Source organism: Salvelinus alpinus, chromosome 25, assembly GCF_045679555.1.
Source record: "Salvelinus alpinus chromosome 25, SLU_Salpinus.1, whole genome shotgun sequence".
NCBI classification, from domain to species: Eukaryota; Metazoa; Chordata; class Actinopteri; order Salmoniformes; family Salmonidae; genus Salvelinus; species Salvelinus alpinus.
The window spans coordinates 41,809,780-41,829,760 of NC_092110.1; the positions used below are offsets into that span (position 1 = coordinate 41,809,780).

Below are 19,981 nucleotides of genomic sequence, written 5' to 3' on the forward strand. Positions count from 1 at the left end.
GTCCTCTAGAACACCATCTACCCTGTAAGTCCTATAGAACACCATCTACCCTGTAAGTCCTCTAGAACACCATCTACCCTGTAAGTCCTCTAGAACACCATCTACCCTGTAAGTCCTATAGAACACCATCTACCCTGTAAGTCCCATAGAACACCATCTACCCTATAAGTCCTCTAGAACACCATCTACCCTGTAAGTCCTCTAGAACACCATCTACCCTGTAAGTCCTCTAGAACACCATCTACCCTGTAAGTCCTCTAGAACACCATCTACCCTGTAAGTCCTCTAGAACACCATCTACCCTGTAAGTCCTCTAGAACACCATCTACCCTGTAAGTCCAATAGAACACCATCTACCCTGTAAGTCCTCTAGAACACCATCTACCCTGTAAGTCCTCTAGAACACCATCTACCCTGTAAGTCCCATAGAACACCATCTACCCTGTAAGTCCCATAGAACACCATCTACCCTGTAAGTCCTCTAGAACACCATCTACCCTGTAAGTCCTCTAGAACACCATCTACCCTGTAAGTCCCATAGAACACCATCTACCCTGTAAGTCCTCTAGAACACCATCTACCCTGTAAGTCCTCTAGAACACCATCTACCCTGTAAGTCCTCTAGAACACCATCTACCCTGTAAGTCCTCTAGAACACCATCTACCCTGTAAGTCCCATAGAACACCATCTACCCTGTAAGTCCTCTAGAACACCATCTACCCTGTAAGTCCTATATAACACCATCTACCCTGTAAGTCCTCTAGAACACCATCTACCCTGTAAGTCCTCTAGAACACCATCTACCCTGTAAGTCCTCTTGAACACCATCTACCCTGTAAGTCCCATAGAACACCATCTACCCTGTAAGTCCTCTAGAACACCATCTACCCTGTAAGTCCTCTAGAACACCATCTACCCTGTAAGTCCTCTAGAACACCATCTACCCTGTAAGTCCTCTAGAACACCATCTACCCTGTAAGTCCCATAGAACACCATCTACCCTGTAAGTCCTCTAGAACACCATCTACCCTGTAAGTCCTCTAGAACACCATCTACCCTGTAAGTCCTCTAGAACACCATCTACCCTGTAAGTCCTCTAGAACACCATCTACCCTGTAAGTCCTCTAGAACACCATCTACCCTGTAAGTCCCATAGAACACCATCTACCCTGTAAGTCCTCTAGAACACCATCTACCCTGTAAGTCCTCTAGAACACCATCTACCCTGTAAGTCCCATAGAACACCATCTACCCTGTAAGTCCTCTAGAACACCATCTACCCTGTAAGTCCTATAGAACACCATCTACCCTGTAAGTCCTCTAGAACACCATCTACCCTGTAAGTCCCATAGAACACCATCTACCCTGTAAGTCCTCTAGAACACCATCTACCCTGTAAGTCCCATATAACACCATCTACCCTGTAAGTCCCATAGAACACCATCTACCCTGTAAGTCCTCTAGAACACCATCTACCCTGTAAGTCCCATAGAACACCATCTACCCTGTAAGTCCCATAGAACACCATCTACCCTGTAAGTGCAATAGAACACCATCTACCCTGTAAGTCCTCTAGAACACCATCTACCCTGTAAGTCCTCTAGAACACCATCTACCCTGTAAGTCCTCTAGAACACCATCTACCCTGTAAGTCCTCTAGAACACCATCTACCCTGTAAGTCCCATAGAACACCATCTACCCTGTAAGTCCCATAGAACACCATCTACCCTGTAAGTCCTCTAGAACACCATCTACCCTGTAAGTCCTCTAGAACACCATCTACCCTGTAAGTCCTATAGAACACCATCTACCCTGTAAGTCCTCTAGAACACCATCTACCCTGTAAGTCCTCTAGAACACCATCTACCCTGTAAGTCCTATAGAACACCATCTACCCTGTAAGTCCCATAGAACACCATCTACCCTATAAGTCCTCTAGAACACCATCTACCCTGTAAGTCCTCTAGAACACCATCTACCCTGTAAGTCCTCTAGAACACCATCTACCCTGTAAGTCCTCTAGAACACCATCTACCCTGTAAGTCCTCTAGAACACCATCTACCCTGTAAGTCCTCTAGAACACCATCTACCCTGTAAGTCCAATAGAACACCATCTACCCTGTAAGTCCTCTAGAACACCATCTACCCTGTAAGTCCTCTAGAACACCATCTACCCTGTAAGTCCCATAGAACACCATCTACCCTGTAAGTCCCATAGAACACCATCTACCCTGTAAGTCCTCTAGAACACCATCTACCCTGTAAGTCCTCTAGAACACCATCTACCCTGTAAGTCCTCTAGAACACCATCTACCCTGTAAGTCCCATAGAACACCATCTACCCTGTAAGTCCTCTAGAACACCATCTACCCTGTAAGTCCTCTAGAACACCATCTACCCTGTAAGTCCTCTAGAACACCATCTACCCTGTAAGTCCTCTAGAACACCATCTACCCTGTAAGTCCTCTAGAACACCATCTACCCTGTAAGTCCCATAGAACACCATCTACCCTGTAAGTCCTCTAGAACACCATCTACCCTGTAAGTCCTCTAGAACACCATCTACCCTGTAAGTCCCATAGAACACCATCTACCCTGTAAGTCCTCTAGAACACCATCTACCCTGTAAGTCCTATAGAACACCATCTACCCTGTAAGTCCTCTAGAACACCATCTACCCTGTAAGTCCTCTAGAACACCATCTACCCTGTAAGTCCTATAGAACACCATCTACCCTGTAAGTCCCATAGAACACCATCTACCCTATAAGTCCTCTAGAACACCATCTACCCTGTAAGTCCTCTAGAACACCATCTACCCTGTAAGTCCTCTAGAACACCATCTACCCTGTAAGTCCTCTAGAACACCATCTACCCTGTAAGTCCTCTAGAACACCATCTACCCTGTAAGTCCTCTAGAACACCATCTACCCTGTAAGTCCAATAGAACACCATCTACCCTGTAAGTCCTCTAGAACACCATCTACCCTGTAAGTCCTCTAGAACACCATCTACCCTGTAAGTCCCATAGAACACCATCTACCCTGTAAGTCCCATAGAACACCATCTACCCTGTAAGTCCTCTAGAACACCATCTACCCTGTAAGTCCTCTAGAACACCATCTACCCTGTAAGTCCCATAGAACACCATCTACCCTGTAAGTCCCATAGAACACCATCTACCCTGTAAGTGCAATAGAACACCATCTACCCTGTAAGTCCTCTAGAACACCATCTACCCTGTAAGTCCTCTAGAACACCATCTACCCTGTAAGTCCTCTAGAACACCATCTACCCTGTAAGTCCTCTAGAACACCATCTACCCTGTAAGTCCCATAGAACACCATCTACCCTATAAGTCCTCTAGAACACCATCTACCCTGTAAGTCCTCTAGAACACCATCTACCCTGTAAGTCCTCTAGAACACCATCTACCCTGTAAGTCCTATAGAACACCATCTACCCTGTAAGTCCTCTAGAACACCATCTACCCTGTAAGTCCTCTAGAACACCATCTACCCTGTAAGTCCTATAGAACACCATCTACCCTGTAAGTCCCATAGAACACCATCTACCCTATAAGTCCTCTAGAACACCATCTACCCTGTAAGTCCTCTAGAACACCATCTACCCTGTAAGTCCTCTAGAACACCATCTACCCTGTAAGTCCCATAGAACACCATCTACCCTGTAAGTCCTCTAGAACACCATCTACCCTGTAAGTCCTCTAGAACACCATCTACCCTGTAAGTCCTATAGAACACCATCTACCCTGTAAGTCCTCTAGAACACCATCTACCCTGTAAGTCCTCTAGAACACCATCTACCCTGTAAGTCCTATAGAACACCATCTACCCTGTAAGTCCCATAGAACACCATCTACCCTATAAGTCCTCTAGAACACCATCTACCCTGTAAGTCCTCTAGAACACCATCTACCCTGTAAGTCCTCTAGAACACCATCTACCCTGTAAGTCCTCTAGAACACCATCTACCCTGTAAGTCCTCTAGAACACCATCTACCCTGTAAGTCCTCTAGAACACCATCTACCCTGTAAGTCCAATAGAACACCATCTACCCTGTAAGTCCTCTAGAACACCATCTACCCTGTAAGTCCTCTAGAACACCATCTACCCTGTAAGTCCCATAGAACACCATCTACCCTGTAAGTCCCATAGAACACCATCTACCCTGTAAGTCCTCTAGAACACCATCTACCCTGTAAGTCCTCTAGAACACCATCTACCCTGTAAGTCCCATAGAACACCATCTACCCTGTAAGTCCTCTAGAACACCATCTACCCTGTAAGTCCTCTAGAACACCATCTACCCTGTAAGTCCTCTAGAACACCATCTACCCTGTAAGTCCTCTAGAACACCATCTACCCTGTAAGTCCCATAGAACACCATCTACCCTGTAAGTCCTCTAGAACACCATCTACCCTGTAAGTCCTATATAACACCATCTACCCTGTAAGTCCTCTAGAACACCATCTACCCTGTAAGTCCTCTAGAACACCATATACCCTGTAAGTCCTCTTGAACACCATCTACCCTGTAAGTCCCATAGAACACCATCTACCCTGTAAGTCCTCTAGAACACCATCTACCCTGTAAGTCCTCTAGAACACCATCTACCCTGTAAGTCCTCTAGAACACCATCTACCCTGTAAGTCCTCTAGAACACCATCTACCCTGTAAGTCCCATAGAACACCATCTACCCTGTAAGTCCTCTAGAACACCATCTACCCTGTAAGTCCTCTAGAACACCATCTACCCTGTAAGTCCTCTAGAACACCATCTACCCTGTAAGTCCTCTAGAACACCATCTACCCTGTAAGTCCCATAGAACACCATCTACCCTGTAAGTCCTCTAGAACACCATCTACCCTGTAAGTCCTCTAGAACACCATCTACCCTGTAAGTCCCATAGAACACCATCTACCCTGTAAGTCCTCTAGAACACCATCTACCCTGTAAGTCCTCTAGAACACCATCTACCCTGTAAGTCCCATAGAACACCATCTACCCTGTAAGTCCTCTAGAACACCATCTACCCTGTAAGTCCTATAGAACACCATCTACCCTGTAAGTCCTCTAGAACACCATCTACCCTGTAAGTCCTCTAGAACACCATCTACCCTGTAAGTCCTATAGAACACCATCTACCCTGTAAGTCCCATAGAACACCATCTACCCTATAAGTCCTCTAGAACACCATCTACCCTGTAAGTCCTCTAGAACACCATCTACCCTGTAAGTCCTCTAGAACACCATCTACCCTGTAAGTCCTCTAGAACACCATCTACCCTGTAAGTCCTCTAGAACACCATCTACCCTGTAAGTCCTCTAGAACACCATCTACCCTGTAAGTCCAATAGAACACCATCTACCCTGTAAGTCCTCTAGAACACCATCTACCCTGTAAGTCCTCTAGAACACCATCTACCCTGTAAGTCCCATAGAACACCATCTACCCTGTAAGTCCCATAGAACACCATCTACCCTGTAAGTCCTCTAGAACACCATCTACCCTGTAAGTCCTCTAGAACACCATCTACCCTGTAAGTCCCATAGAACACCATCTACCCTGTAAGTCCTCTAGAACACCATCTACCCTGTAAGTCCTCTAGAACACCATCTACCCTGTAAGTCCTCTAGAACACCATCTACCCTGTAAGTCCTCTAGAACACCATCTACCCTGTAAGTCCCATAGAACACCATCTACCCTGTAAGTCCTCTAGAACACCATCTACCCTGTAAGTCCTATATAACACCATCTACCCTGTAAGTCCTCTAGAACACCATCTACCCTGTAAGTCCTCTAGAACACCATCTACCCTGTAAGTCCTCTTGAACACCATCTACCCTGTAAGTCCCATAGAACACCATCTACCCTGTAAGTCCTCTAGAACACCATCTACCCTGTAAGTCCTCTAGAACACCATCTACCCTGTAAGTCCTCTAGAACACCATCTACCCTGTAAGTCCTCTAGAACACCATCTACCCTGTAAGTCCCATAGAACACCATCTACCCTGTAAGTCCTCTAGAACACCATCTACCCTGTAAGTCCTCTAGAACACCATCTACCCTGTAAGTCCTCTAGAACACCATCTACCCTGTAAGTCCTCTAGAACACCATCTACCCTGTAAGTCCCATAGAACACCATCTACCCTGTAAGTCCTCTAGAACACCATCTACCCTGTAAGTCCTCTAGAACACCATCTACCCTGTAAGTCCCATAGAACACCATCTACCCTGTAAGTCCTCTAGAACACCATCTACCCTGTAAGTCCTCTATTTTCTCCTTGTATCTCAACCCTTAGCCCCTAACGGCACTTAGATCTGAAAGGATTAGATAGGCTGATAGCATTGTCACAATTGCATAGCTACCTGGCCTATCACACGTATACAAGATTTACATTTACATTCTAGTCATTTAGCAGACGCTCATATCCAGAGTCGACTTACAGTAGTGAGTGCATACATTTTTCTTACTGGTCTACACAAGTGCCTAGGCTAGAGAGGCTAAGGTTGATTTTGGGATTCAAGGAATGTCAGATAGTTAAAGTGCTGTTAGAGAAATGCACTGATACAGAGACGTGTCTCTAGGTTTCTGGTTGTTGTACTGATAGACGGATGTCCTCTAGGTTCCTGACCCTAAGTTCCCCTTCCTGGGGGTCCACTTCACCCCGCGGATGGACGGCAGTGTTTGGCTGGGTCCCAACGCCGTCCTGGCCTTTAAACGAGAGGGATACAAGCTGTACGACTTCGATGCCCGGGACTTTGGAGATGCACTCTCATTCAGGTGTAGTACTTAGAAGTTAGGAAGCAATGTCATTCAGGTGTAGTACTTAGAAGTTAGGAAGCAATGTCATTCAGGTGTAGTACTTAGAAGTTAGGAAGCAATGTCATTCAGGTGTAGTACTTAGAAGTTAGGAAGCACTCTCATTCAGGTGTAGTACTTAGAAGTTAGGAAGCAATGTCATTCAGGTGTAGTACTTAGAAGTTAGGAAGCACTCTCATTCAGGTGTAGTACTTAGAAGTTAGGAAGCAATGTCATTCAGGTGTAGTACTTAGAAGTTAGGAAGCAATGTCATTCAGGTGTAGTACTTAGAAGTTAGGAAGCAATGTCATTCAGGTGTAGTACTTAGAAGTTAGGAAGCAATGTCATTCAGGTGTAGTACTTAGAAGTTAGGAAGCAATGTCATTCAGGTGTAGTACTTAGAAGTTAGGAAGCAATGTCATTCAGGTGTAGTACTTAGAAGTTAGGAAGCACTCTCATTCAGGTGTAGTACTTAGAAGTTAGGAAGCAATGTCATTCAGGTGTAGTACTTAGAAGTTAGGAAGCACTCTCATTCAGGTGTAGTACTTAGAAGTTAGGAAGCAATGTCATTCAGGTGTAGTACTTAGAAGTTAGGAAGCACTCTCATTCAGGTGTAGTACTTAGAAGTTAGGAAGCAATGTCATTCAGGTGTCATATTTGGAAGGTTGGTTGAATACCTTCTCTTACTTATCGTTCCCCTTTTACATTTCAATCTAGTAGAGAGCTTCCCCTTTATATGCCATTTCAATCTAGTAGAGAGAGAGCTTCCCCTTTACATGCCATTTGAATCTAGTAGAGAGAGCTTCCCCTTTACATGCCATTTCAATCTACTAGAGAGCTTCCCCTTTACATGCCATTTGAATCTAGTAGAGAGAGAGCTTCCCCTTTACATGCCATTTGAATCTAGTAGAGAGAGCTTCCCCTTTACATGCCATTTCAATCTACTAGAGAGCTTCCCCTTTACATGCCATTTCAATCTAGTAGAGAGAGCTTCCCCTTTACATGCCATTTCATTTCAATCTAGTAGAGAGAGCTTCCCCTTTACATGCCATTTAATTTCAATCTAGTAGAGAGAGCTTCCCCTTTACATGCCATTTAATTTCAATCTAGTAGAGAGAGCTTCCCGTTTACATGCCATTTCAATCTAGTAGAGAGAGCTTCCCCTTTACATGCCATTTCAATCTAGTAGAGAGAGCTTCCCCATGAGGACTAAATCCAACTGGTATCCAAGTTCATTTTGATTTTCATGGAACCTCTGGACTTGTTTCTCTTGATAAATTACTCTGGGTGATAGAAGCAGACATGTATCTCTGCTGTTTCTCTATGTATATCTATCCTCTGTGAAAATGTATCTCTCTGTGTGTGTGTGTGTTCCAGAGGTCTGCAGAAGCTGGTGATGAATAACCTAGTGTATGGTGTTGGAGAGATGTACAGGGGGGTGTTCATCGGAGCTCAGGTCAAGATCTTAAAGAAGTTCATCCCAGAGCTCTCTCCAAGCGACGTACTCAGGTACAACGGATTCTGAATGTTAATTCCAGGGGCTGGGTGTAATGAAGCATCTCAGTACCTGATAGCGATCAAACACTGTTTGTGATTACACAGACGTCATCAGCCAGGGCCACCTAATCACTGGACCTTTTCAACTCCTAACCTGGAACGTCCTCAAGAGGGCGAGTCCACACTGATTGGCCAAATCACTGCCTGCCTGTGGATGGTGTCCAGCTTGGTGCAGATATTTTCCACCACAACCAGCAGGATGCCTTTTCAGCAGTGCTTACTAGGCACTGAACCACAGATGTTCTGTTTTTTCCTTTTGATGCCCAGAGCGGAAAGTAGCCTCCATGTTGATAGGGCAGGGAAGCCAACTTCAACTGGGTAAATCCAGACACTTCATCCCTTGCCTCGCTCATCATCTGCCAGGATCGCATACTCCTTCTTGCGCTGGTATGCCTCCTCGTACCTGTCTTCACAGGGCACTGTAGAATTCCACCATCACTAGCTTTTTCTCTTTCTTTCCATATGATGATGTCTGGATGGAGAGTGCTGCCAACAATGTCGGGGGGGGGGGGGCTCAGCCGTCTGTTCAGGTCAGCACACATCTCACATGTTCTGGCTTGTCCCAGGATGCCGTCCTTCCTGGAACAGGCTGCTCCCGTTTTCTCAAGGCCTGACAGAGCTGATGCAGTGGCCTTTTGTTAGCAGGAGTTGTCTTTTTCTCCAGGATGTCGTCCAGTTTCCCGTCAACTTGGTCATGAATCCATCTGTAGTGTCCTTGGGAGAGGGTGGAAGTGTAGGATGTTAAACCATATGCCATGGTGTCAGGTTTGTTGCCCGAGAGGGCAGTGAGGCCCCCACCTATGTAAGTTAGTGGGGGATGGGAGCATGTCATAGACAGATCTTATCAGGAACTGGATTCTGGCAGACTCCATCCTCTACAGCTCACCCAAAGAGAGATTCCTCTCTGTTGTTTCCCACCTTGTCCAGGCTCCCAACCTCACTACTTTGGCCCTACTCTGTTTCTCCTCCATTTTGCTGACTTCCTGCTATAGCAGGTGCCTCCTTTTGGTGGTGTTAGCTTTGAACCTTGGCGGACTCTCTGCTTTGAACCTCTGGCAGACTCACTAAACAGAGAACATTCCTGGTGATTCCTACTGCCTCTGATCTGGCGAACTCACTAAATGTTCCCCACTATGTCATCGTGCTTGCAGTCTGCTCTCGGCCTGGTTGACGGTATTGGTGGCAAACCATTTTCCTTTGTGTTCTGACCTCAAATCATGGCACCTTGTATCTTCAGGTCTTTGGAGTCCCTAAGGGTCATGACCAATCTGGCCTTTTGCTATTTTCAATTATTCTACCAGTGATGAGATTGGTCGTTGTAGTTTTGCTATTCTACTGTACAGGCCCACATTTGAGAAGCTGCAGAGTAGGAGAATTGATCTAGAAAAATCAGGTCCTCCTGTCCATTTTACCTTAGCATTGTGATCGAAAAGGCAAAACTGATCCTAAATCAATCACATTTATTTATAAAGCCCTTTTTACATCAGCTGATGTCACAAAGTGCTGTACAGAAACCCAGCCTAAAACCCCAAACAGCAACCAATGCAGGTGTAGAAGCACGGTGGCTAGGAAATCATCACTCCTACTCTGACACACTTAATATGTATGGCCCCGAATCGAAAGGAGTGCCTGGGTTGTGGTGCATAGAGGCTAGGGGTTTATTTTGAACTTAAAATATGCAATATGCAGAAATCTTGTCGCCATTTCCTGGTTGCTAAAATTCAAATAGTTTGCCTAATTTCAGTGTGACGAAACAAGAACTAGATAATCATTGTACCATCTAAACCGCTGTGAAATATATTTTAAATAACCTAAATATTGTATTTTCAGATGTTTTGAAGCTGGTGTACAAAATCAGAAGTAAAACATGAAAAAAAAACGAATTTAAGAACGGGAAGCATAAAAAAAGAAATTGCTCGCATAGAACAGATCTACCGCTTGTTAGACTTGCTTTCGATGAATGACAGATCTATAACTCATATTTCTATGTGAATTTCATTGGTCGCCCAAAATGTGACATATTGCAGCTTTTGATAAGATTCTCTGTGCTATTTCTATCCGGCTTGAAGGACCAATATAGAATGAACTGATTTACATAAACATTTATCCACAGCCTTTTGTACAGAAATTGGGTTTTTCCCATTACAGAACCAGTGTGTTGCCAGTGAATATGTTAATGTAAGCTATAGTGTTATTTTTGGGGGGGATCTGCGTTTCCATCTACAGTACATTTGGAAAGTATTCAGACCCTTTGACTTTTCCCACATTTTGTTACAGCCTTATTTAAATTGTATTTTCCCCTCATCAATCTACACACAATACACCATAATGACAAAGCAAAAACAGGTTTAGACATTTTTGCTAATTTATTAAAAATAAAAAACTGATATCACATTTAAATAAGTATTCAGACCATTTACTCAGTACTTTGTTGAAGCACCTTTGGCAGAGATTACGGCCTCAAGTCTACTTGGGTTTGACACTACAAGCTTTGCACACCTGTATTTGGGGAGTTTCTCCCGTTCTTCTCTGCAGATCCTCTCAAGCTCTGTCAGGTTGGATGAGGAGCGACGCTGCACATCTATTTTCAGGTCGGGTTCTAGTCCGGGCTCTGGTTGGGCCACTCAAGGATATTCAGAGACTTGTCCCAAAGCCACTCCTTGGCTGTGTGCTTTGGATTGTTGTCCTGTTGGAAGGTGAACATTAGCCCCAGTCTGAGGTCCTGAGCGCTCTGGAACAGGTTTTTAATCAAGGATCGCTCTGTACTTTGCTCCGTTCATTTTTCCCTCAATCCTGACTAGTCTCCCACTCCCTGACGCTGAAAAACATTCCCACATCATGATACTGCCACCACCATGCCTCACCGTCGGGATGGAGCCAGGTTTCCTCCAGAAGTGACGCTTGGCATTCGGGCCAAAGTGTTCAATCTTGGTTTCATCAGACCATAGAATCTTGTTTCTCATGGTCTGAGAGTCCTTTAGGTGCCTTTTTGCAACTCCAAGCGGGCTGTCATGTGCCTTTTACTGAGGAGTGGCCACTCTACCATAAAGGCCTGATTGGTGGAGTGCTGCAGAGATGGTTTTCCTTCTGGAAGGTTCTCCCATCTCCACAGAGGAACTCTGGAGCTCTGTCAGAGTGACCATCGGGTTCTTGGTCACCTCCCTGACCAAGGCCCTTCTCACCCGATTGCTCAGTTTGGCCAGGCGGCCAGCTCTAGGAAGACTCTTGGTTGTTCCAAACTTCCTCCATTGAAGAATGATGGAGGCCAGTGTTCTTGGGGACCTTTAATGCTGCAGAAATGTTTTGGTCCCTTCCCCAGATCTGTTCCTCGACACAATCCTGTTTCGGAGGTCTACGGACAATTCCTTTCGACAACATGGTTTGGTTTTTACTCTGACATGCACGGTCAACTGTGGGATCTTACATTAGACAGGTGTGTGTCTTTCCAAATCATGTCCATTCAATTGAATTTACCACCGGTGGACTCCAATCAAGTTGTAGGATGATCATTGGATACATGATGCACCTGAGCTCAATTTTGAGTCTCATAGCAAAAGGTCTGAATACTTATGTAAATGAGGTATGCTTTTATATTTAATGAACTTGCAAAAATGTCTAAACCGGTTTTCGCTTTGTCGTTATGAGGTATTGTGTGTAGATTGAGAGGGGGGGGGGGGGAAATGGTATGAATTTTAGAATAAGGCTGTAACGTAACAATGTGAAAAATGAAACGGGGTCTGAATACTTTCAGAATGTACTGTAGGTAGGGCAGACTGAGGACTTGTGAAGAGCAGAATTAACAACCTTTGCACCATCAAGACAGTTCTTTGTGAGAAGGCGTTAACCCGTGTTTCACAGTTAGTCATTATGTAAATGCCAGCTGAAGAAAAAAAAATGCCACTGAGATCATGGCCCAGTGAGTCACTAGAGCCCGGGCTGTGGAAACACCAAAGTCTGAGGCCTTTTTGGTGAAACACTGGAGCAAGACCATAGTGGAAATATGACGTAACAGTGTTGTGTGTTTTTGTCTGTTGCAGGGGTCCATCAGGGGTGAGGGCCCAGGCTCTGGACCGCGATGGGAACCTGGTAGATGACTTTGTGTTTGACGTTGGTGTCGGGGATGTGGGCAGCAGGGTCCTCCATGTACGCAACGCTCCCTCACCCGCCGCCACCTCGTCCCTGGCCATAGCAGAGATGGTAGCAGACGAGGTGGACAGACGTTTCAGCCTCTAAAAAAAAAAAAACTCTAGAGGCCACTCGTCCGGATTGCGTACCAAATGGCATCCTATTCCCTACTTTTGAGTTCTGTGCACTACTTTTGACCAGAGCCCACGGGAAATAGGGTGGCATTTGGGACGTACCTAAACTTCCCCAGGAAGGAAGTAACATCATTGATCCATCTGATCCAGCTACAGGTCATCTAGTGATATAGTGAAGCGGTGATGATGCTAGATGCTGATCTCGGGTCAGTTCTGCATTTTACCCAATGGGTTAGTTTGGAGTGGGCGAGTGTTCAAGCTGATCCTGGATCTGCGCCAAAGGGGGAAACTTCACCAGGAAATGATCCAACCAATTTGTTACTACTGCTCACTGGTCCAGCATCTATCTGCGTCAGCAGAGTAAGGTTCCAAAATTCCCGGGTTTTCCAGAAATCCAGATTGGAGGATTCCAGGATGATCTGCTTAGTCCCTCCTAATTGTAGGAATATTCCAACAGGGATTCCAGGATTATCTGCTAAGTCCCTCCTAATTGTAGGAATATTCCAACAGGGATTTCTGGAAACATCGGGAGGTTTGTAAAAGTTACTGGAATTTGCAACCCTACAGCAGAGTGGTCCGGCCAGAATGGAGTACAGTGAGCAGCGTGTACTGAATGGAGCATGGAAAGTGCATTTGGAAAATATTCAGACTCCTTGATTTTTTTTACCACATTTTGTTAGGTTACAGCCTTATTTCCCTCAATCTACACACTATACCTTATAATGACAAAACAAAAACAGGTGTTTAGAAATTCAAGCCTGGGGCCTCCTGAGTGGCGCAGCGGTCTAAGGTACTGCATCGCAGTGCTTGAGGCGTCACTACAGACCTGGGTTTGAGCCCAGGCTGTCACATCCGGCGTCCCTTAGGGCGGCGCACAATTGGCCCAGCGTCGTCCGGATTAGGGGAGGTTTGACCGGGGTGGCTTTACTTGGCTCATCGCGATCTAGCGACTCCTTGTGGCGGGGCCAGGCGCCTGCAGGCTGACTTCAGTTGTCAGTGCAATGGTGTTTCCTCCGACACATTGGTGCAGCTGGCTTCCGGGTTAAGCGGGAGGGTGTTAAGAAGCACAGCTTGGCGGGTCATGTTTCGGAGGACTCATTACTCGACCTTCGCCTCTTCCGAGCTCGTTGGAGAGTTGCAGCGATGAGACAAGATCGCAATTGGATATCACGAAATTGGGGGTAAAATACAAACAAAATAACAAAAATATTAAGAAAATTCAAGCCTGATGTTACCTGAGCCTGATGGGCCTGACATTTAAGACATTTAATGAGCCCAATCCCAAAAAAGCCCAAATAATTGTGCTGTTTTCCAATAGATATGATATATAGGCTGCTGCACATTACACACGACAGAAAAACATAAATTCCCATAGATGGAGCTATAGATGTAGCTAGCTATATGCTCTCTTGGGTAAATAAATTAAACTAGCTCCAGTAGGCTAATCTGTTTTGAGTGTGAACTATTACTGTACTATATTATATGGACTATAATTACGTACATCATTCGAACCATGATAAAGTAGGGAGAGGGAACATGTGATTCTGGTGCAGCACATGCGGCCTACAAAATTACAAGTATAGGCTAGCGAATTTAATTTTAATTTTGAAATATATAATAGTGCCTATTTGTATAATTAGTAGGCTGACGCATATGTAGCTTTCATGTTTCCCCTAATGGTATTAGCCTACGTCCTCTCTTTTGTTGCTTCATTCCTTATGAACTCGCTTTCAACAGTTAAATGAAATGTTTCGTGTCCTAAATCATTCTAATGACATCCTTGAATAATATAGGACTAGAATTAGATGCTGACGGCTTTCACTTCTCTTCACGAAGATTGAATGGTTATGGGTCTGGAATAAATAACTGCTATTAGCCTACCGCCATCACTCTTTCAAACGATGGGGATGATAGATCTAGGTGCATTGTGAACTGCGTTCCATACTGAGCTGGGCTGTCTCTGCATGATGAATCATCAACGTGCAGGGTGGGGACAGAGGCCGTGGAGAAGACAGATTTAGATTTAGATCGCATATAATTTAAACAGTTCCATTTCACCGCATGCTGTTCATATAAATAATGTATTATAATTTATCGGGTTCTTACAGTTATTTATCCGGGGGAAAATGAGTGGTTTTGGGCAGTAAATCTCAGTAACCGGGTTCCCGCCGTTCAACCCATGTCCATGCTACCGAAGACCAGTTTTCCAGACACAGATTAAACCTAATCTTGGACTAAAAAGCAAATGAAATGGAGAATCTCCGTAGAAATAGCTTTATACCGACCCTTAACGTTAGAAATGTAGTTAAATGCACCGATGAAAACAAAAATGAGTTGGTTGCACAGATGATGCCAATCATTCACCAGAATGTTCTAAATTAAAGACTTGCTCCACTGTGGTCCTGTATGCTCATGTGATCCCTCTCATTACTTTGGTTTTGGATAATGATGATGTACAGTAGTGCTAAAAAAAATCTTGGTGTTCACCACCATTTCTGCATTTTCATTTTCAACGCACAGATTTATGCTGTTTTAAAACCATTTTTTTTAAATCATAAACTGAAAATATTTATCAAAGTTTTGCGGTAAGAATACTGCCATTTTTTCATTTTGCCGCCAGTTGTGACAGCCTGGGATCGAACTCGCCAGTCACATTCTTTGACAGTGATTGTTTTTGAAAAACTGTTTAATTTTGTTAGCCTGTTTTACTGAGATGATATATGAAACGGTTTAATTAATTTGTCTACGAATTATAATTCTCTCCTTTTGAGATTTGTGATGTGTCTACAACTCCAGAGAAAAGTTTATTACAGAAATTCGATGTATTTTAAATAAATTACTTTTCACATTATTATTGTTGCAGTATATTGGGAATCTTGTACGAATATGCAGGATAAAGATAATGACTTGGTTGTAAGAATTACATAGTGTACAAAACATTAGGAACACCTCTTTCCATGACAGACTGACCAGGTGAATCCACGTGAAAGATATGATCCCTTATTGATGTCATCTGTTAAAATCACTTAAATCAGTGTAGATGAAGGGGAAGAGCAAGTTAAAGAAGGATTTTTAAGCCTTGAGACATGTATTGAGGATGGCCAGCAATGTCAGAAGAAGAGGAATATTGGGACAGGGAAACAAAGGTGGATTTCGGAGGGTGAATATAGGGAGGAGTATTGGAGGGGAGGGAGGAGGAATGGATGGGGGGGGGGGGGGAAGGAATGGATGGGGGGAGGAGAGGAATGGATGGGGGGGGGGAGGAATGGATGGGGGGGGGGAAATGGATGGGGGGAGGAGAGGAATGGATGGGGGGGAGAGGAATGGATGGGGGGGGAGGAATGGATGGGGGGGAGAGGAATGGATGGGGGGGGAGGAATGGATGGGGGGGAGAGGAATGGATGGGGGGGGAGGAATGGATGGGGGGGGGAGGAATGGATGGGGGGGGGGGAGGAATGGATGGGGGGGGGAGGAATGGATGGGGGGGGGGAGGAATGGATGGGGGGGGGGAGGAATGGATGGGGGGGGGGAGAGGAATGGATGGGGGGGGAGGAATGGATGGGGGGAGGAGAGGAATGGATGGGGGGGAGAGGAATGGATGGGGGGAGAAGAGGTTGGATTTGAATTTGAGGAAGATGGTGCTAAAAATGGAGATGGTGTGTCGAAGAAGATTCATGTCAAGCGCAAACAGAGTGAGCCGCGCGCCATGCGGAGTTCTGGAGGTGAAATGGAAGTGAATGAGGGCGAGAGAAGGTGTGGTAAAGAGCTCAATTGGCCCAGCGTCGTCCGGATTAGGGGAGGTTTGACCGGGGTGGCTTTACTTGGCTCATCGCGATCTAGCGACTCCTTGTGGCGGGGCCAGGCGCCTGCAGGCTGACTTCAGTTGTCAGTGCAATGGTGTTTCCTCCGACACATTGGTGCAGCTGGCTTCCGGGTTAAGCGGGAGGGTGTTAAGAAGCACAGCTTGGCGGGTCATGTTTCGGAGGACTCATTACTCGACCTTCGCCTCTTCCGAGCTCGTTGGAGAGTCCTAGCCTGCCATCCACGAGCATGATAAAGAAGAATCTGTTCCAGTAGGAGTTTCATTTTTGTAGAAAGTGGATCCTTGCCTTTTGGCGGATCCATATGTGGTTTCAGGGTGGGTGGGGAAGGAGTTGGGTGCAGTTGAATCAGTGACGGTAACCTGTAGTGGATTTGTGATGTTTGTGTTTCTTCCGACCAGAGGGAGCGGCAACTTGGGTCAAGATCTTTTTTCTTGCTTTGTGTTTAGGAACAGAGCAACATTGAAAATAGTGATTTCTGAGGTAGCATTAAGTGTGCAGGTGGAGAAATTGACGTGTTTGTGGCGATTGCCGTTTGGTGCCTCGCAGACCCGGTGGTGAAACAGCAGTCGCTGTCAGTCGTTTTTGAGTTTTTAGCTGACAAAAGTCATGTCAACTGTAAGGGTGCCCATGTTGCTGGGGATCAGAAGTGTACGGGGCGAGAGAGGCAGGTGGAGGTGGTCAGAGGAGTGCAGAAGGTGTCGTATGCTGAGGCAGTGAAGAAAGTAGAGGATGGGGTCAAGGGTGAGGGTTCCTGAGAGGATCCCTGTGAGAGTAGTGAATCTGTGCCAATACAAAGGGTTCAGCCAACGAGTGATATATGCTTCAGTGAGGTTGGCTTCGTAGCAACTGTTATCAACTCCCGCACACCTCTGATTCAGAGGGGTTGGGTTAAATGCGGAAGACACATTTCCGTTGAAGGCATTCAGTTGTACAACTGACTAGGTATCCCCCCCTTTTCATTTTCCCAACTCTATTGCAGAAATGGAACCCAAAGAACATGCACTTATCCAGCAAACTTGACAACTGTGGGAAGAGTTGGAGTCAACATTTTATTTCTTATTTCACCTTTATTTAACCAGGTAGGCCAGTTGAGAACAGGTTCTCATTTACAACTGCGACCTGGCCAAGAATAAAGCAAAGCAGTGCGACACAAACAACAACAGAGTTACACATGGAATAAACAAACATACATTCAATAATGGGCCAGCATCCCTGTGGAATGCTTTCAGACACCTTGAAGTCCATTCCCTGACGAATTGAGGCTGTCCTGAGGGCAAAAGGGGGTGCAACTCAATATTAGGAAGGTGTTCCTAATGGTTTTGTACACTAAGTGTATATTATTTCTCGAATCATTCACTGAGTTTGTGAGCAAGGTTACTTTATAGCCACATGGGGGCAGGATCTTACAGTATAGTAACCAAACTGTTGACTCACAGTGAAATCATGTAAGCCCTATTTTATTACAGCCACTACTGTTCAAACATAGTCATATGTTATATATGTTCCCATGAAGTATGAGTTATTTTTTTAAATGTTATTTTCGGTTTCTGAGTTGCTTCATTTCAAAAGGTGGATCAATTGAAATCATGCAAAAAATCTGAGGCTGTCTTTTATTGTCATAAGCAATAATGATACTAGCAAGGTATACTTATTTTGTTAACTATAAATAAAATGAGGTACACAAACTTGTGGTCACCCACTCTTTCCCTGGACAAAAGTGGGTTTTCCCCTCCCTGTGCTTACGCAAACTCACTGCCTGTCTACGCAGGACGCAAAGTGAACAAGTGACTGGCCGAGATTCGGGCAGACACGCACGGACGTTGAGTTAGGAGTTGAGGGACGAACATCTCCAACGATAACAAAAACACAACAAACGCTTCTGTGCCGCTGGACACTGGATAAACATGCCTCTGACTACTCTAATGGGATTGTTATTGAAGTGCGCGATTAACCGACGCGGAAAATATGATGGTTGTTGAAGTAAACACAGGAGAAAGTTTACTCCTTTGGAATTGAATGAATAGTCTTGTGCCACAACATAGCTAACTCACAGTGCACCAAGGCCATGATAGACAGCCTTTGCATACAGATGTGTTCTCTCTAGCTAGCTAGCTACCAGGTGATAGCGCTACGCCTAAGTTACAATAGGCAGTATAGGTAGTAACATTATACGTTTAGTCGTGACATTTAACTGAAATGGCTAACTAGCTGGCTATATGTTTATTTGTTTATCTACCAGGCTAACTATCTAAAGTAGCATAGAGTTTGCCAGTTAGCGTAGCTAACTAGCTAACAATTGGTTTATTAGCTAGCTCGCTAGCTAGAAACGCTTGAAAGGAAAGCCTGAGTTGGCTAACTAATTAGCTAGCGCACTAGGCGAGCTAGCATATTAACTAGCTAGTAAATGAGACCGCTAACAAGTGAGTTGCTAGCCTAGCTAGCTAGCACTTTGTAAAATTTGAGTATCAGGTTATCGCTAATTAGCTTATATAGGCTTTGCACTTAAATTAGCTCGCTAACAGTAATACATGTTTTTTTCTTTCTAGTTAGCATTACCAAACCGTGCTCGATTTGATGTACGGTTTAGCTAGTGTTATATTATCTTAGTTACCTCAAGCTGACTTTTCCACCGTGCCTGGACTGACTGACCCACCCACAAGGACTACCCGGGGCCGATGCTGACAATCCATCCCGGATCACGGCAACGTAAGAAGCCATGCAGCCGCAACAAATATACGACTTTTCAAGTGACGAGAACAGTCACAAATGGCGAGGCCTCTTCGTCCAAGCATTGCGAAAGGTAAATTTATTAACCATATGAAGCATCTTTAACGTGGTTAGTTGGTGAGGTGATGAAAGCAATAGTTACTGACATGTCTGTAGCAACTGTTTTTATTTAATTATAATTGTATACACATGTTGCCCACTGTAAATTATACTGCATTAACATAGGCCAACAAAAAATATGCAACTTGGTTCTTAGTCAGAGCGTCAAATGTCTACATGTTGTAGGCAGAATCTGATGGTCCTTCCTTGTTTTCAAGAAGATAATGTTTTGACTCTTGTTTTGTTACGCATCCAACCTCAATACAGATGCAGGCCTAAATGTAAAAGTGAAACAAGAGTTACGTCATCCAATAACCTTAGTTGAGATCAGAGCCGAACTGAGTGGATGGCTCTTAATCATTAACTACCTTGTAATGCTGCATTTGCCTTGTGTAAAAGGTTTGTCAGAAACCGTCTATCCCTCAGCCTCTCACAATATGGATTAGCCTGTTATTTACTAGGCAAAAGCAACATGAGTCCATGTTTAGTGTCTGTTTCTCAAGTCACAGGTTTCAAAACTGTGTTTTTTTAAGGAAGTTTCGAGATGACAAGCAACTTCACCGCACAGTCCTCCTAAACATTTTGATTAGCGATTGACGCAACAGTTTCCATCATTAATGTGAATAGGCCTATTGGTTCTAATAGGGCATCTTCTTGCAGCGGTGCTTCAGTCAAGATTTT

General features: G+C 44.7%; 2 protein-coding genes across 2 annotated transcripts in view; both read left to right on the top strand.

Moving 5' to 3' along the window:
- Positions 1-15,501, top strand: part of l2hgdh (L-2-hydroxyglutarate dehydrogenase) — a 35,468-nt gene extending 19,967 nt beyond the window's left edge. The window contains exons 8-10 of the mRNA XM_071366828.1: positions 6,659-6,816; positions 8,212-8,343; positions 12,429-15,501. Coding sequence (XP_071222929.1) covers positions 6,659-6,816; positions 8,212-8,343; positions 12,429-12,624 — 486 coding nt within the window. The 3' untranslated portion in view covers positions 12,625-15,501. The remainder of the gene's footprint in view (positions 1-6,658; positions 6,817-8,211; positions 8,344-12,428) is intronic.
- A 2,730-nt stretch (positions 15,502-18,231) lies between these two features.
- Positions 18,232-19,981, top strand: part of sos2 (son of sevenless homolog 2 (Drosophila)) — a 118,086-nt gene continuing 116,336 nt past the window's right edge. The window contains exon 1 of the mRNA XM_071366818.1: positions 18,232-19,274. Within this exon, the coding sequence (XP_071222919.1) occupies positions 19,191-19,274 (84 nt within the window). The 5' untranslated portion in view covers positions 18,232-19,190. The remainder of the gene's footprint in view (positions 19,275-19,981) is intronic.